Source organism: Mobula birostris, chromosome 6 (assembly GCF_030028105.1).
Source record: "Mobula birostris isolate sMobBir1 chromosome 6, sMobBir1.hap1, whole genome shotgun sequence".
Classification (NCBI taxonomy): domain Eukaryota; kingdom Metazoa; phylum Chordata; class Chondrichthyes; order Myliobatiformes; family Myliobatidae; genus Mobula; species Mobula birostris.
Window position 1 is genome coordinate 136,422,651 of NC_092375.1, and position 12,980 is coordinate 136,435,630.

At 40.1% G+C, this 12,980-nt stretch overlaps 1 protein-coding gene across 8 annotated transcripts in view; it reads left to right on the forward strand.

Annotated features, from left to right (window-relative positions):
* Positions 1-12,980, forward strand: part of ube2f (ubiquitin-conjugating enzyme E2F (putative)) — a 207,775-nt gene that overhangs the window by 46,016 nt on the left and 148,779 nt on the right. For 4 of the 8 annotated variants that reach the window (XR_011886412.1, XM_072261426.1, XM_072261431.1 and 1 more), the window contains exons 2-3: positions 8,328-8,383; positions 11,958-12,096. The exons of 1 other annotated variant lie outside the window; for it this stretch is intronic. Coding sequence is in view for 6 of the 7 variants with exons in the window: in XM_072261426.1 (XP_072117527.1) it covers positions 11,979-12,096 (118 nt within the window). In the remaining variant the exon portion in view is untranslated. The remainder of the gene's footprint in view (positions 1-8,327; positions 8,384-11,957; positions 12,097-12,980) is intronic. 3 more of the 8 variants (XM_072261427.1, XM_072261430.1, XM_072261428.1) reach the window with 3 other exon arrangements.

The following is a 12,980-nucleotide window of genomic DNA, read 5'->3' on the forward strand; positions in this document are numbered from 1 at the left end:
AGCTGACCATCCTCGTACCTCAACTTTGATCTCCTCTGGGTTTGATCGTTTTTGCTCTCGCTCATCTGCACTCAACTGTAACATGCGTAGCACTCCTGTAATGGGTAATGATGTGTTCTGTTGCCTGAGCTTTTGTACACTGTCCAAATGCGATTTACTTACCAAATGATGCTTTAAAAAGTCAAGTTTCCAAATATCATCCAACTTCTTTCCACTAGCAAATTCTACAGCAACTTTCACATCACGACAATACAAAGAGATAACTCCAGTTTCCAAATCATACATAAATATTTCTCGTAGCTGAACGTTCATGACCTCATGAGCTTTTGGTGTAACGGTTTCTACCATTTTGTTAAACCATTCAACTTTAAACAAATTTGCAGTTTTTTTGCGCTTCACGCCCTTCGCTTCTTTTGAGTTCGACATAGTGAATCAATATTTTTTCCAATAAAAACTTAGTAAGCTATCTATAAGATTTGAAACAGATCTTTGTAAACTTTACGATGTGAACACTGTCAGCCAAACATGGCTGCCGCCGTGATGCAGCTGTACAAACCAGAACAGGAAAGATGAGGTGACGTAAATTAGTGACGTGCATTGTGGTATTTGAAAACCGACTAACTAGTTAACAGAAACAGTTAGCTAAAAGATTATTTTCAGTAAGTATAATTATTAACTACTACATTATTTTAGGTAACTGACCTTTTGTGCACACGTTAATTTCCTTTGTGCGCTGGTTGAAAAACGTGTGTGCATGCGCACACGCGCACAGCTTAGAGGGAACTATGGATGTGAGTGCTACTGGATGATAGTTGTTAAGGCAGTTCACACTGCTCTTCTTGGGCACTGGTACAATTGTTGCCCTTCTGAAGCCGTGGGAACTCTGACCATAGCAGTGAGAGATTGAAAATGTCTTTAAATACACCTGCCAGTGGTATAAGTTTTTAGAGCTTTATCAGATACTCCATTGGGGCCTGATGCCTTGCATGAGTTCACTCTCCTGAAAGACAGCCTAACATTAGCCTCTGAGACAGAGATCACAGTGTCACCAGGTGCAGCAAGGATCCTTACTGCTGTAGTTATTTTCTCCCTTTCAAAGTAGTCATAAAACGCATTGAGTTCATCTGCTAGTGAAACATCGCTGCCATTTATGATGTTGGGTTTCACTTTGTAGGAAGTAATATCCTGCAAACCCTGCCAGAATTGATGTGCATCTGATGCCATCTCCAACTCACTCGGAATTGTTTCTTTTCCTTGAAATAGGCCTCTGCAAGCCATACCTGGTTTTCTTGTACGGACCTGGATCTCCAGACTTAAAAGCCACAGATCTAGCCCTCAGCAGTTAATGAATCTCCTGATTCATCAATGGCTTTTGGTTTGGGAATATACAGCAAGTTTTCATAGGCACACGCTCATCCATACAGGTTTTAATGAGGGGAACGTCGGTAGAAGTCGGTAACAACTGCGGCATATTCATCCAGATTTAAAGATGAATCCCTGAGTATAGTCCAGTCCACCAATTCAAAGCAGTCCTGTTAAGTGCTCCTGTGTTTCCATTGTCCATACCTTCTGGGTCCTCTGTCAGTGCTGTGGTCTTCAGTCTCTGCCTGTACGCAGGGAGTAGAAATTTTTAGAGCTACTAATAATGAAACGAGGACAGAAAATGGTGAAGTTGCGTGGCAGGTCTAGCTGGTGCAGGTGATAGGTCATTGACCTGAAGCATTAACTCCGTTACTCTGTTCACACTTGTGACCTGACCAGCTGCATGTTTCTAGCCTTTTCTTCTTTTATTTCGTATTTCAACTTCTAGCATCTGCAGGTTTTTTTTTGCCCTTTAATTAATGATGATGACAGCTCCTGTGGTCAAAGTGTGTATGATGAAATATTAGTCAATCTTCTTATGATTTGGGACTAAGAGTCAATGTGAGGTGCAATGGGATGAAAGAAAATCATTGAAAATTTACGATACAATAGGAGGCTGCTTGTCTTGTCCCATTATATCTGTGCCAGCTGGAAAAGAGCTACCTGGTCTAAAGCCATCTTTCAACTAGGTCTATTGCCCTTCAGGTCACAGGCCTCCACGCACAGTGAACGTTTTAAATATAATGAGATTTGCTTCATCTAGCACCTTTCAAGGGTTACATTTCAGATTCCTAATACTTTCTATACTTAAAATAAATCTCCCTCTGCCTTCTAATCCTACTATCAATTACATATTTAATTACTTTTAGTCTTTGCCTCCTCTGCTATAAGTGATTAGGAAAGACCTAGTTCTCTGTCCAGGCCTCATGTAATTTTATACATTATAACTGAGCCTTGCCTTGGCATCCTTTATTCCAGAGAAAACAGCCCTAGCTCATCCAGCCTTCCCTTATTGGATCAACATAAGAAATTCTGCAGGTGCTGGAAATCCAGAGTAACACACAACTGCTAGAGGAATTCAGCAGGTCAGACAGCATCTATAGAGAGGTATAAACAGTTGTTTCAGGCTGAGACCCTTTTTCTGAACCTTTTCTAGTGTAATGGCATTCTTTCTATTGATAGCTGTTGAAAACTAGACAAAATATCTCACATCTTGTACAGCGATACTACGACCTCCCCTACCTTGGCCAATCAGCTCAATCAGTTTTATTGCCAGTTTGGTAAGAACATTGACATCTCTCTTTTCTCACTTCCTCTGATCCTGATATGCTGAGCTCCTAACCCCCTCCCTTTCACAACCATTCCAATGTCACCCCCCCCTTCACACTCAGGTGTAATATCCTAACTGTCCCTGTACAACATCCATTAAATGGTCTTTCCTGCTCTCCTTGTTCTGTTAATAATTGTTTAATATGTTCATGTTAATTTAAGTTTGATTATTAACATTTAAGTACGTGACTGTTCTGTTAATTGTTGATTGCTCATGGCTGTTTACACTACTGTCATGTAAATTGTTGGTTGCTATTGTGTTGTCTGTTATGGTATTGCCCCGTGTTTTATGCTTGGCATGGAACCACAATCAGTTCTGGTACGTTTCACATCCTGGCAGTAAAGTGATACTGATTCTAAATGGAGCCAGATTGGACTGACAAGATGAATAGGACAGCAGATGAAAGCTGTTTAGCTTTGAGCTTTAGCAGCTGAGTGGAGAGATAAGCAAATAAACAGTATAGAAATTGTTTTAGTGAAGACATAGACTTTTGGTCTAAATAACAGCCATTGTCAAATACAAAATTGTGATTGATCAGTTAGAGATGTCTGTTATAGGATACACAAAATACTCAGCAGATGCCGGGGTCAAAGCAACACTCACAACACACTGGAGGAACTCAGCAGGTCGGGCAGCATCCGTGCAAACGATCAGTCAACGTTTCGGGCCGGAGCCCTTCGTCAGGACTGTAGAGGGAAGGGGCAGAGTCCCCTTAAAGAAGGTGGGGGGAGGGTGGGAAGGAGAAGGCTGGTAGGTTCCAGGTGAAAAACCGTTAAGAGGAAAGTTAAAGGGGTGGGGGAGGGGAAGCAGGGAGGTGATAAGCAGGAAAGATGAAGAAGGAATAGGGGAAAACACAATGGGTAGTAGAAGGAGGTGGAACCATGAGGGAGGTGATAGGCAGCTGGGGGAGGGGGCAGAGTGGCATAGGGATAGAGGAAGGGAGGGGGAGGGAATTACCAGAAGTTTGAGAATTCTATGTTCATACCAAGGGGCTGGAGACTACCTAGACAGTATATGAGGTGTTGCTCCTCCAACCTGAGTTTAGCCTCATCATGGTAGTAGAGGAGGCCATGTATGGACATATCTGAATGGGAGTGGGAAGCAGCGTTGAAGTGGGTGGCTACTGGGAGATCCTGTCTGTTGTGGCGGACGTGGCGGACGGAGCAGAGGTCCTCTGTTATAGGATGATGCTGGTGATTAGAGTAAGAAATTAATTATGAGTAAAGATGATGGTTTTGATCTTCCTAATACTTAATTGAAAAAAAAATTCTTTTCATGTAGTAGTGGATATCAGAGAGTGGAAGGACAAATTCCTCATCAAATTAATCTTGCATGCAACAAGACCAGAACTTACATTCAACATTAGACTGATAAATGGCATGTAACCTTTGTGCTACAAAACTGTGAAATAATAACTGGGAAGAAGGTGGTGGGCTCGGACGCAGCAGCTTCTACTGGCCAACCAGGGGTCTTATTGTCTTTTTAAAATGTCTTTTTTACATTGCTGGACATGAAGAACTTCCAAGTACTACATGTCTAACCTATCAGCGAGTTGCTCATTTACAGAGAAGTTGGAGGATCTGGACTTGGTGTGGGCTGTGTTACTGCCTGCTACAGAGAGGTGTTGGAGTTGGTGCGTGAAGACAATGTGCAGTCTACAGCAAGAGATTGTCTTTGTAATTTTTCTTGTGATCACAAGACCCTGTTGGATATTGGTAATGTGGAATGCTGCAAGTCTAGTTCACTGGTTTATTGGTAGGACTGACAGTGGGGAGCTGCATAGCCTTGGTTGTAACGCGGATTAGGCCTTTTGTCAGAGTGTTGCTTGCTTTCCGTCATCTAGGGAGAGAAACATCGGAGACAGTATGGTATGGCTTTCATGCTGGCATCAATGATGCCCTCCAGTATTCACTTGGTAGAAGACAAGCTGCATTACGTTCGTCTGCAGACTGCTGCTGGCTTGCTCTTGCCGACAACATTCATGGACTCTGGGTTGGGGCTATATTATGCATTTTTTGTGTGACTCTAGGTGTTGATTAAACTTGATTTGATTTGATTGAATTGAACCCGCAACCACCTCTTCCGCTGGCAGCTTGTTCCACACTTGCACTCTCTGAGTGAGAAAGTTTTCACTCAGATTCCCTGTAAATATTTCACCTTTCATCCTAAATTTAGGACCTCCAGTTCTAGCCACACCCATCACGAAGGAGGGAACCCTTCATGCATTCACATTACCTATTGTTTACACCTCATAATCTTGTATACATCTGTAAGATTCCCTCTCATTCTTTTGCACTCCAGGGAGTAAAGTTCAAACCTATCCAACTTTTCCCTATAACGCCGGTCCTCAAGTCCTGGCAACATTTGTTCTGCACGCTTTCTAGCGTATTGGTATCTTTTCTGTAAGTAGGTGACCAGAACTGCACGCAATACTGCAAATTCAGCCTCACCAACTACCTTGTATAACTTGTTTTCTACAACTTCAACATCCAACTCCTGTGCTCAGTGTCTTGATTTTTGAAGGCTAATGTGCCAAAAGCTGGCTTTACAACCTTATCTACCTATTATGCCACTTTAAAGAAATTATGGATCTGCATTCCCAGGTCCCTTATCCCTGCAACTAAGTCAGGTTCAGTGGCCTGTAGTTTTTTGGCCTCTCCTTATTCCATTGTTTGAGGAGGATAACAACATTTGCCAACTTCTGGTCTTCTAAAACTAGTGAAAATGCAAACAAGGGCTTCTGCAATTGCTTTTAGTCATAGTCATAGTCATACTTTATTGATCCCGGGGGGAAATTGGTTTTTGTTACAGTTGCACCATAAATAATAAATAGTAATAGAATCATAAATAGTTAAATAGTAATATGTAAATTATGCCAGTAAATTATGAAATAAGTCCAGGACTAGCCTATTGGCTCAGGGTGTCTGACCCTCCAAGGGAGGAGTTATAAAGTTTGATGGCCACAGGCAGGAATGACTTCCTGTGACGCTCTGTGTTGCATCTTGGTGGAATGAGTCTCTGGCTGAATGTACTCCTGTGCCCACCCAGTACACTATGTAGTGGATGGGAGACATTGACCAAGATGGCATGCAACTTAGACAGCATCCTCTTTTCAGACACCACCGTGAGAGAGTCCAGTTCCATCCCCGCAGCATCACTGGCCTTACGAATGAGTTTGTTGATTCTGTTGGTGTCTGCTACCCTCAGCCTGCTGCCCCAGCACACAACAGCAAACATAATAGCACTGGCCACCACAGACTCGTAGAACATCCTCCGCATCGTCCGGCAGATGTTAAAAGACCTCAGTCTCCTCAGGAAATAGAGACGGCTCTGTCCTTGGCCTCCTTTAAGTACACTTGGGTCACATTCTGGGGATTTTCTCACCTTAATATGCTTCAAGGCTGCAGATACCTCCCCCTTATAATATGTATATAATCAAAGAACTCACTTCTTATTACCCTAATTTCTTTGGCATCCATGATGTTCTCCTTAGTAAACAGCAAGAAGAAATAGATATTAAAAATGTCAGCCCTGTCCGTGCATTATTGGCCCTGAAAGTCTTTAAGAAGATCTTGTCTCTCCCTTGTCACCCTTTCACTGAAAAACCTTTTTCAGTAAACCTTCAGTAAATCTTTTACTGAATTGAAGAACCTCTTGGGCTTGTCTTTAACTCTGCCCAGCTCACCCTCTTTTTGCCCTCCTGATATCTCTCTAAGCCTGGTCTTGAACTTTTTACATTTGTCAAGGGACTTATTTGCACTAAGCTGACAAAACACAATATACACCTTTCCTTACCGGAGCCTCAATATCTCATTAGCCAGAACCTTTCTCCCTAACAGGAATTTGCTGCTCCTGGACTCCTGGTCTGATCCTTTTAAAAGCCTACCACTTGGCAACTGTTCCTTTGCCTTTAAATAGGGTCATTCAGTTGACTTGAGCTAGATCCTGTCTAATGCCCTCACAGTTGGCTGTGCTTCAGTTCAGGACTTTACTATCTGTGGACCTTTTCAGTCTTTTTCCATGCCTGTTTTAGAATTAACATTTTTGTACTCAATTAGACACAAAGCAAGCCCCGACTGCCACTTCAGTTACTTGGCCTGCTTTGTTTCTTAAGAGGAGGAACTGGCCTGCTTGCTTCTTGAGAGGAGGTCCAGTATTGCCCCTACTTGAATATGTTCCTCTAATAATTGCATGATCTTAGATTTTATCTAAATAAAATATAAATTAAATGATATATATTATCTATATCTACTTAAAACTAATTGCTATTCTTGCATTTTCTGAAGGCTGAGGAACAACGTTAAAAGATGAAGAATTATATTTTGCAAAGGTGAAATGTGTAGCAATAAAAATACTTACAAATAAATTTGATTAATGATTATTGATACCCATTTTAAAATTACAATATCACATAACACAAAATTGAAGTTGTTAGAAGACTATCTGGCTTTACCAAAGTAAACAAAAAAAGTGCCACTTTCATTGCCATAATTTGTCAAGGATATAATTAGTATATCAGATAGCATCTGTGGAGTGGAACACACAACTAATGTTTCAGGTCAATAACACTTTGTTGGAGCTATGAAAAGTTAAAGGCTATCAAATTAAAAGACTAAATGCTTGTTCACGACACATCTTCATCTGAGCAACTGAGTTGAAATTTTACAAAATTATAACATTCCTACTTTTGAGTCTCAAAAAAAATCATAATGACAGATATTTCTGAAGTAGATTAAAGAACACACATACGGAAGATTTTTAATTGCTATCTGCTACTATAACTGTTACAGGTTTCCAATGCATATTAAGGGTGCTAAACAACTAAACAATGATGTTCCATTGTTTTGAGGTCCTGGAGAGAGAATGAACTTCAATAGCAACACAAAAGGATGCAGGAAAGTGAAGGACTATTCCACTGGTCCATCTTGGAACTTAAGATAGCAGAAAGTTTAGAGGATGATTAATTGTTGCATTAATATATTGCTGAGAAACAAAGGTTGTGATGAAGAGAGTGTAGTTCATGCACCAATTGTTTCATTCTCATGTTCCGATGCTTAAGGGAGAGATGAGTGTCCCCAGATGAAGTCCAGAGGGAGATTTTTCTTGAGGTGCAAGCATTATTTGTTTTGGACCTGTAAATACCAAAGACTGAAAGGAACATTTTGAGTATATTTTTCATAAGTTAGGGAAAACACTGCAACTGACATAAAACATTCTATTGGAGCAGGAATAGCTATTCAGTACTTTGACACTGATCTGCTATTTGTTTAGAATGAGGCCGGTCTGTTCCCTAGTTCTACCATTTTAGAAACTCGTAAATGTTGAATAAATAGAATATGTAAATTAGATTTTACTTCATGGACTTGATTAGATCTGACTTGGAAGTATTTTTCTGATATAACTTGAAACTCTAAATCTGTACTATAGCTATTCACTGTCCATTCTGTGCCTTAATATCTTGGAACATAAATGGAAAAACACTTTAATGGTAAAATCTGAAGTTAAGTATCAAAAGGACATGATGATCTTGAGAACATTCAATCTTTCGATCTTATTCTATTGTTTAAATTGATTATAAATATTGATGTGTTAATTTCTTACATGCATTACAAGAATTTGTGTTTCCACTTTTCAGCAGTCACTACACTTCAGAAGTACAGTATTGGCTTTGGAATATTGTGCTCTGTAAAGGTAAGTTCTTTCTTTTTGTATCCTTTAATTCTCTTTTCTAGCAAAAATTTGTCTGTGTCTATTGTGAAATTTCCAATTAACTTGGCCTCACCGAAGCGCCACTCACAAGAAAAGGTTCATGCCAAATCTGCAAGATCAGAGATGGTAGATGGAGAATTTTATGGAATTTGGATGGCTTATTACAGGACGAATATGAAACAATGGAAGAGATTCAGGGTGTGTTCAGTAGGATACTACCAAGGTTGAGAAGTTACAGAAATTGAGAAGTCTGTTCTTTTTCATGCAAATAAGAGAAATAGAAGGAAGCGTAAGCCACTTGGCTCTTCATGTCTGCTACATCATTCAGTCAGATCATGGCTGATTTTCTACCTCTGTGTCACTTTCTTCATCCCATCATACTTTGATTCCCTTGATGCCTAGTGTCCACTATTTTTTGTCATTTGAATATTCTTTGTGATTGTGCCTGCACAGTCCTCTTGGACAGAGAATTCCAATGAGCCATACCCCTCTGTGATAAAGGAAATGTCAAATTTCATCCATCCAGAAAATTCTGTACATTTCAGTGAGAAATATCAAAGAATATGAGGATGTACAGAAGGGGTTGTGATGGATAGAAAAAAGAACTAAATTAACATATCGAAGCAAAGTTTAATAATAACGTATTATTAAATTGCCTTTGCCTATCATTCTTCTAAACCAGGGGTTCCTAACCTTTTTTTTATGCCATGGACCAATACAATTAAACAAGGGGTCCATGGACCCCAGGTTAGAATCGAAACTAAAGCTGGTGCAGGCTTAATTTGTTAACCTGTCACTGAATATAAAACAGTACATAACAGGAAGGGCCCTTTGGCTCTTGCTGTCTCTTCAGAACATGATGCCAATTTTAACTGACATCTGTCTATATCCTTCATTTCCCTGCCTATTCATATTCCTGACTTCATATGACAAATCCACCTTCCATAGAATTTATATGATGAACCAGGCTTTGCACACTCCAGCCTGGAGATTTCTCCATGGTAACAAACACAAAGGCAATCACCAGGAGTTGAGCTTGCTGCCATTGAGAAACCTTTTGACCTGATGAGAGCTGTACGGCCAAATAATGAGAGAAGGTAGCAGTTTTCATCATATTCATCGTGTAATGAAGAAACCATAAGATATGAGCTGATAATGCTAGCCCCCAGCCATGGCCCATATTCACAGTTTAGGTTAGGATATAGCCTTTAACTCCACATCTCAGCACTAAGCAGTTAACCAGCCCATCTTAGCCTATCCAAAATTTGTCCTATCAGGCTGTCCGTCCCCCTGAGCCACGAGCAGGTTAAGTTCACAACAGTGCAAAACATTGGGGTTGGCCAGGTTCTTGGCTACAGGATTTCCTGCACAGTGTTGGGGAGGGCAGGTGTTTATACTAGGTTCCCAGCAGAGCAATTCTGTTAGTAACTTATCACTGTGTACTGTATAATGCTATAATGACCTCTTTTAATTCTGGTTCTATTAAAACTCATTTCTAGAAATGCATTCTGAGCATCAAGCTTGGTATTCATGTAAAAGATCCCCACAATTTTTCTATAATTGTTGATTTCACTGTCCTTTTCTTAAATAGTGAGGTTTTATGTGCCAGTGTAACCCTCCAGTCTAGAAACTGTTCTACAATCTATGGAAAGTTGGAAGACAACAACCAGTGTAATTTCCTTCAAATCCCTTGGGCACAGGACACCGGTCCTGGGCATTTTGGTTCCAATAATTTGCCGAATAATTTTTTGTTAATCTGTACAAATTAGTAGAATTTACTGCTGCTATTGACTAATTGTCCTCCACTATTTATGGTAGTTTTCTATATACAGTGGATACCGGTTAACTGGGAGGCATGCGACTGGTACGTTTTGGCCCTATTAAGCAGCTGCCCTAAATAGCTGAAGTTTCATGGAAATAGTTAAGAAGGTATAAAAAAGACAAGCTACCTAACTGAGTAACAAATTGTGTATTTAAATGAAATACAGAACAAATTGGAACACTACCAATACCACTGGCGGTTGTCGGTTGTATTTGACGATGACGGGAGACCTGTGCAGGAGAATTTTTAGAGTGGCAAAGCTGTTTCACTGGGCTGTTCCATTCTCTCGACCTCGGAAGTCTGGATCCAGTGATACTAGTAGACGTCACAACTGGGATCTTCCCTAGTTGCAGTGGGTGACTATTAGTTTTTCTGTGATTCGTCATGCCCTTTGCTCTACATGTAATGTTGCGGAACTGCCTTCCTGGCTGTTTGATCTCCCTGTAGGTGTCATCCACTCAGATTGCTGGAGCTGACTTCACATGGTAGGACAGGCATGTCCCTGTCTCACCATGGTATGAGACACATCGGCTACCCTGATCTGTCAAAGTTGTGTGGCTGCTGTTGCATGCAAACAGATGAGAACTGAGTGTCCGATAGGGACTGAAGGTAACAGTCAAGATGAATGTCGATACCTTCAGTCCCTAACCTGTTGAAGTAGTGAAATCGTTTCATTTTCCCTTCCAGCCATTTTGGGAATTTAGGCCGGATGCATGAAACCACAGTGAGCTGAACAGTTCTGAATTATCTTAGTGCTTATTTCTTGCTAACTATCAGTGACAAAAATCACTGCTTTCTGAACACAAGCACACATAACCGACAATACTTAAAAACTGTTCACTGTAAGCAAGTGTAGTGTCTAATGGCTATCCAATGGCACGCAACTGATGCTTGTTGGAAATTATTTGGTAGCAGTTTCCTGTCCCAGTTAAGCAGCATAGTGTCCCAAATAAACAAAGGGAATCCCAGCTGTTCTATCAATTAGTTTTTGTTCTTTGAGTTGTTCCAAAGAAGCAACTGTCCTGATTAACCAATGGGCCAATTAACTGGAATCCACTGTATTTGTGAAGATGAGCGCATGCTGATTTTATTTTTCTGTCATTTCTGTATTCCCAGTATAGTATCTCCCACTGGGGTCCCGAAGAGATACACATTATCTTTAGCTAATTATTTCTTTATCTGTAGAAGCTTTTAAAATCTTTTTATGTCTCTAGTTAATGTTCTAATATTTTGAAAAGAATGTTGATTATGGAGGATAATAATATGGTAAATAGTGCTTTGTTGTTTTCATTGTCAATGAGCTGTCACCCATTTCGGTGAGCATTGAATTAGCTGTCAGATGTACAGAAGTTAAAGGTAATCATAAAGATAGAGATGGCTAAAAAAGAAATTTTCATTCTATTGCTTTCCTATTGTTGTAAAACTATAATCCGGCAGTGACTTCCATTTTGGTAGTTGTTTGAAATGGGAACAATAAGTGGTAGGGAGGTGACATAGATGTTCGGGAGAAGAATGGACAGTTTCCTTGGAATTGGATGCCATAATGTAACTTCCTGGACAGTTAGTGATTTGATGGTTCTTTTACCATAATAATCTGCTGTGATGGTCTGTTCCTGTAGTGTCTTTGATTTTATTGTCTATCTCTGTGGTGTAAGTCTACAATAAGTAATTTTTCAGAAGTTTTTTTTCTTAATAGGTGAACTGTTTCTGAAATGTTTTCTTGCTTATTGTCAGGTTTAAGAAAGTGTCCCAGCCATGCTGACTTTAGCAAAAAAGTTGAAACGTGAAGATGGTATGAAAGGGAGAGGCAACGCAAATCCAGGGACTGATTCATCCCGCCGTGTATCCATTCGAGATAAGCTGCTCGTCAAAGGTGCGTGTCTGACTCCTCTGTACCGTTCTTCTGTGGCTCATTTCTTAATTGGTAGGATCCCTCACAGTTGTCACCAGTCCATTAACACATTAGTAGACAAGGAAAAGGAATAATTAATTTCATGGTTTATAATTGAATCAAAGGGTTTGCAGAATGCCTAATAGATATAGTTTTGAATAATCTGATGCACTGTAGTTATGTTGTAACGGTAGCTTTCAGTGTTTTTTTTTGGTCACGCTCCCTGAATAAGTAGTATTTTGGTCCTCCCTACCAGTTATTGCTCTCCTTTCAAACAACTACTCAAATAAAGTCACTTCTGGAATATAATTTTACAACAATATGAAAGCAATGTAATGTTCCAACATTAATAAGTGAAAATTCCTCTTTTAGCCATCTGTATAAGAGCAGACACTGAGGGAATGAACTTAGATTACATCAATATTATCAGATAGATAAGCCATGATCAGGAGTTTTAAGTGCCGGGGGTTGATGTTTGATGGAGTCTTAATAAATCAGAGTGATGTAGAATGTTCTGAAATGTCAAAGATGTTGAATACCTCATACAAATGAGTTTCTCAGTTGTTGGAGTTGTGGAGAAGATGTTTCCTACAGTGGGTGAGTCTACGACCAGAGGACACACCCTCAGAATACAAGGACATCCCAGAATATAGATGAGGAAGAATTTCTTTAGCTTGAGGGTGGTTCTTTGCTGCCACAAATGGCTGTGCAGGCTAAATGATTGGGTATATTTAAAGTGGAGGTTGATAGATTCTTGATTAGTAAAGGCATCAAAGGATATAGGGTGAAGGCAGGGAAAAGGGATAATAAATGAGCCATGATGGAATTGTGGAGCAGACTTGATGAGCCAGCTGACCCTAATTCTG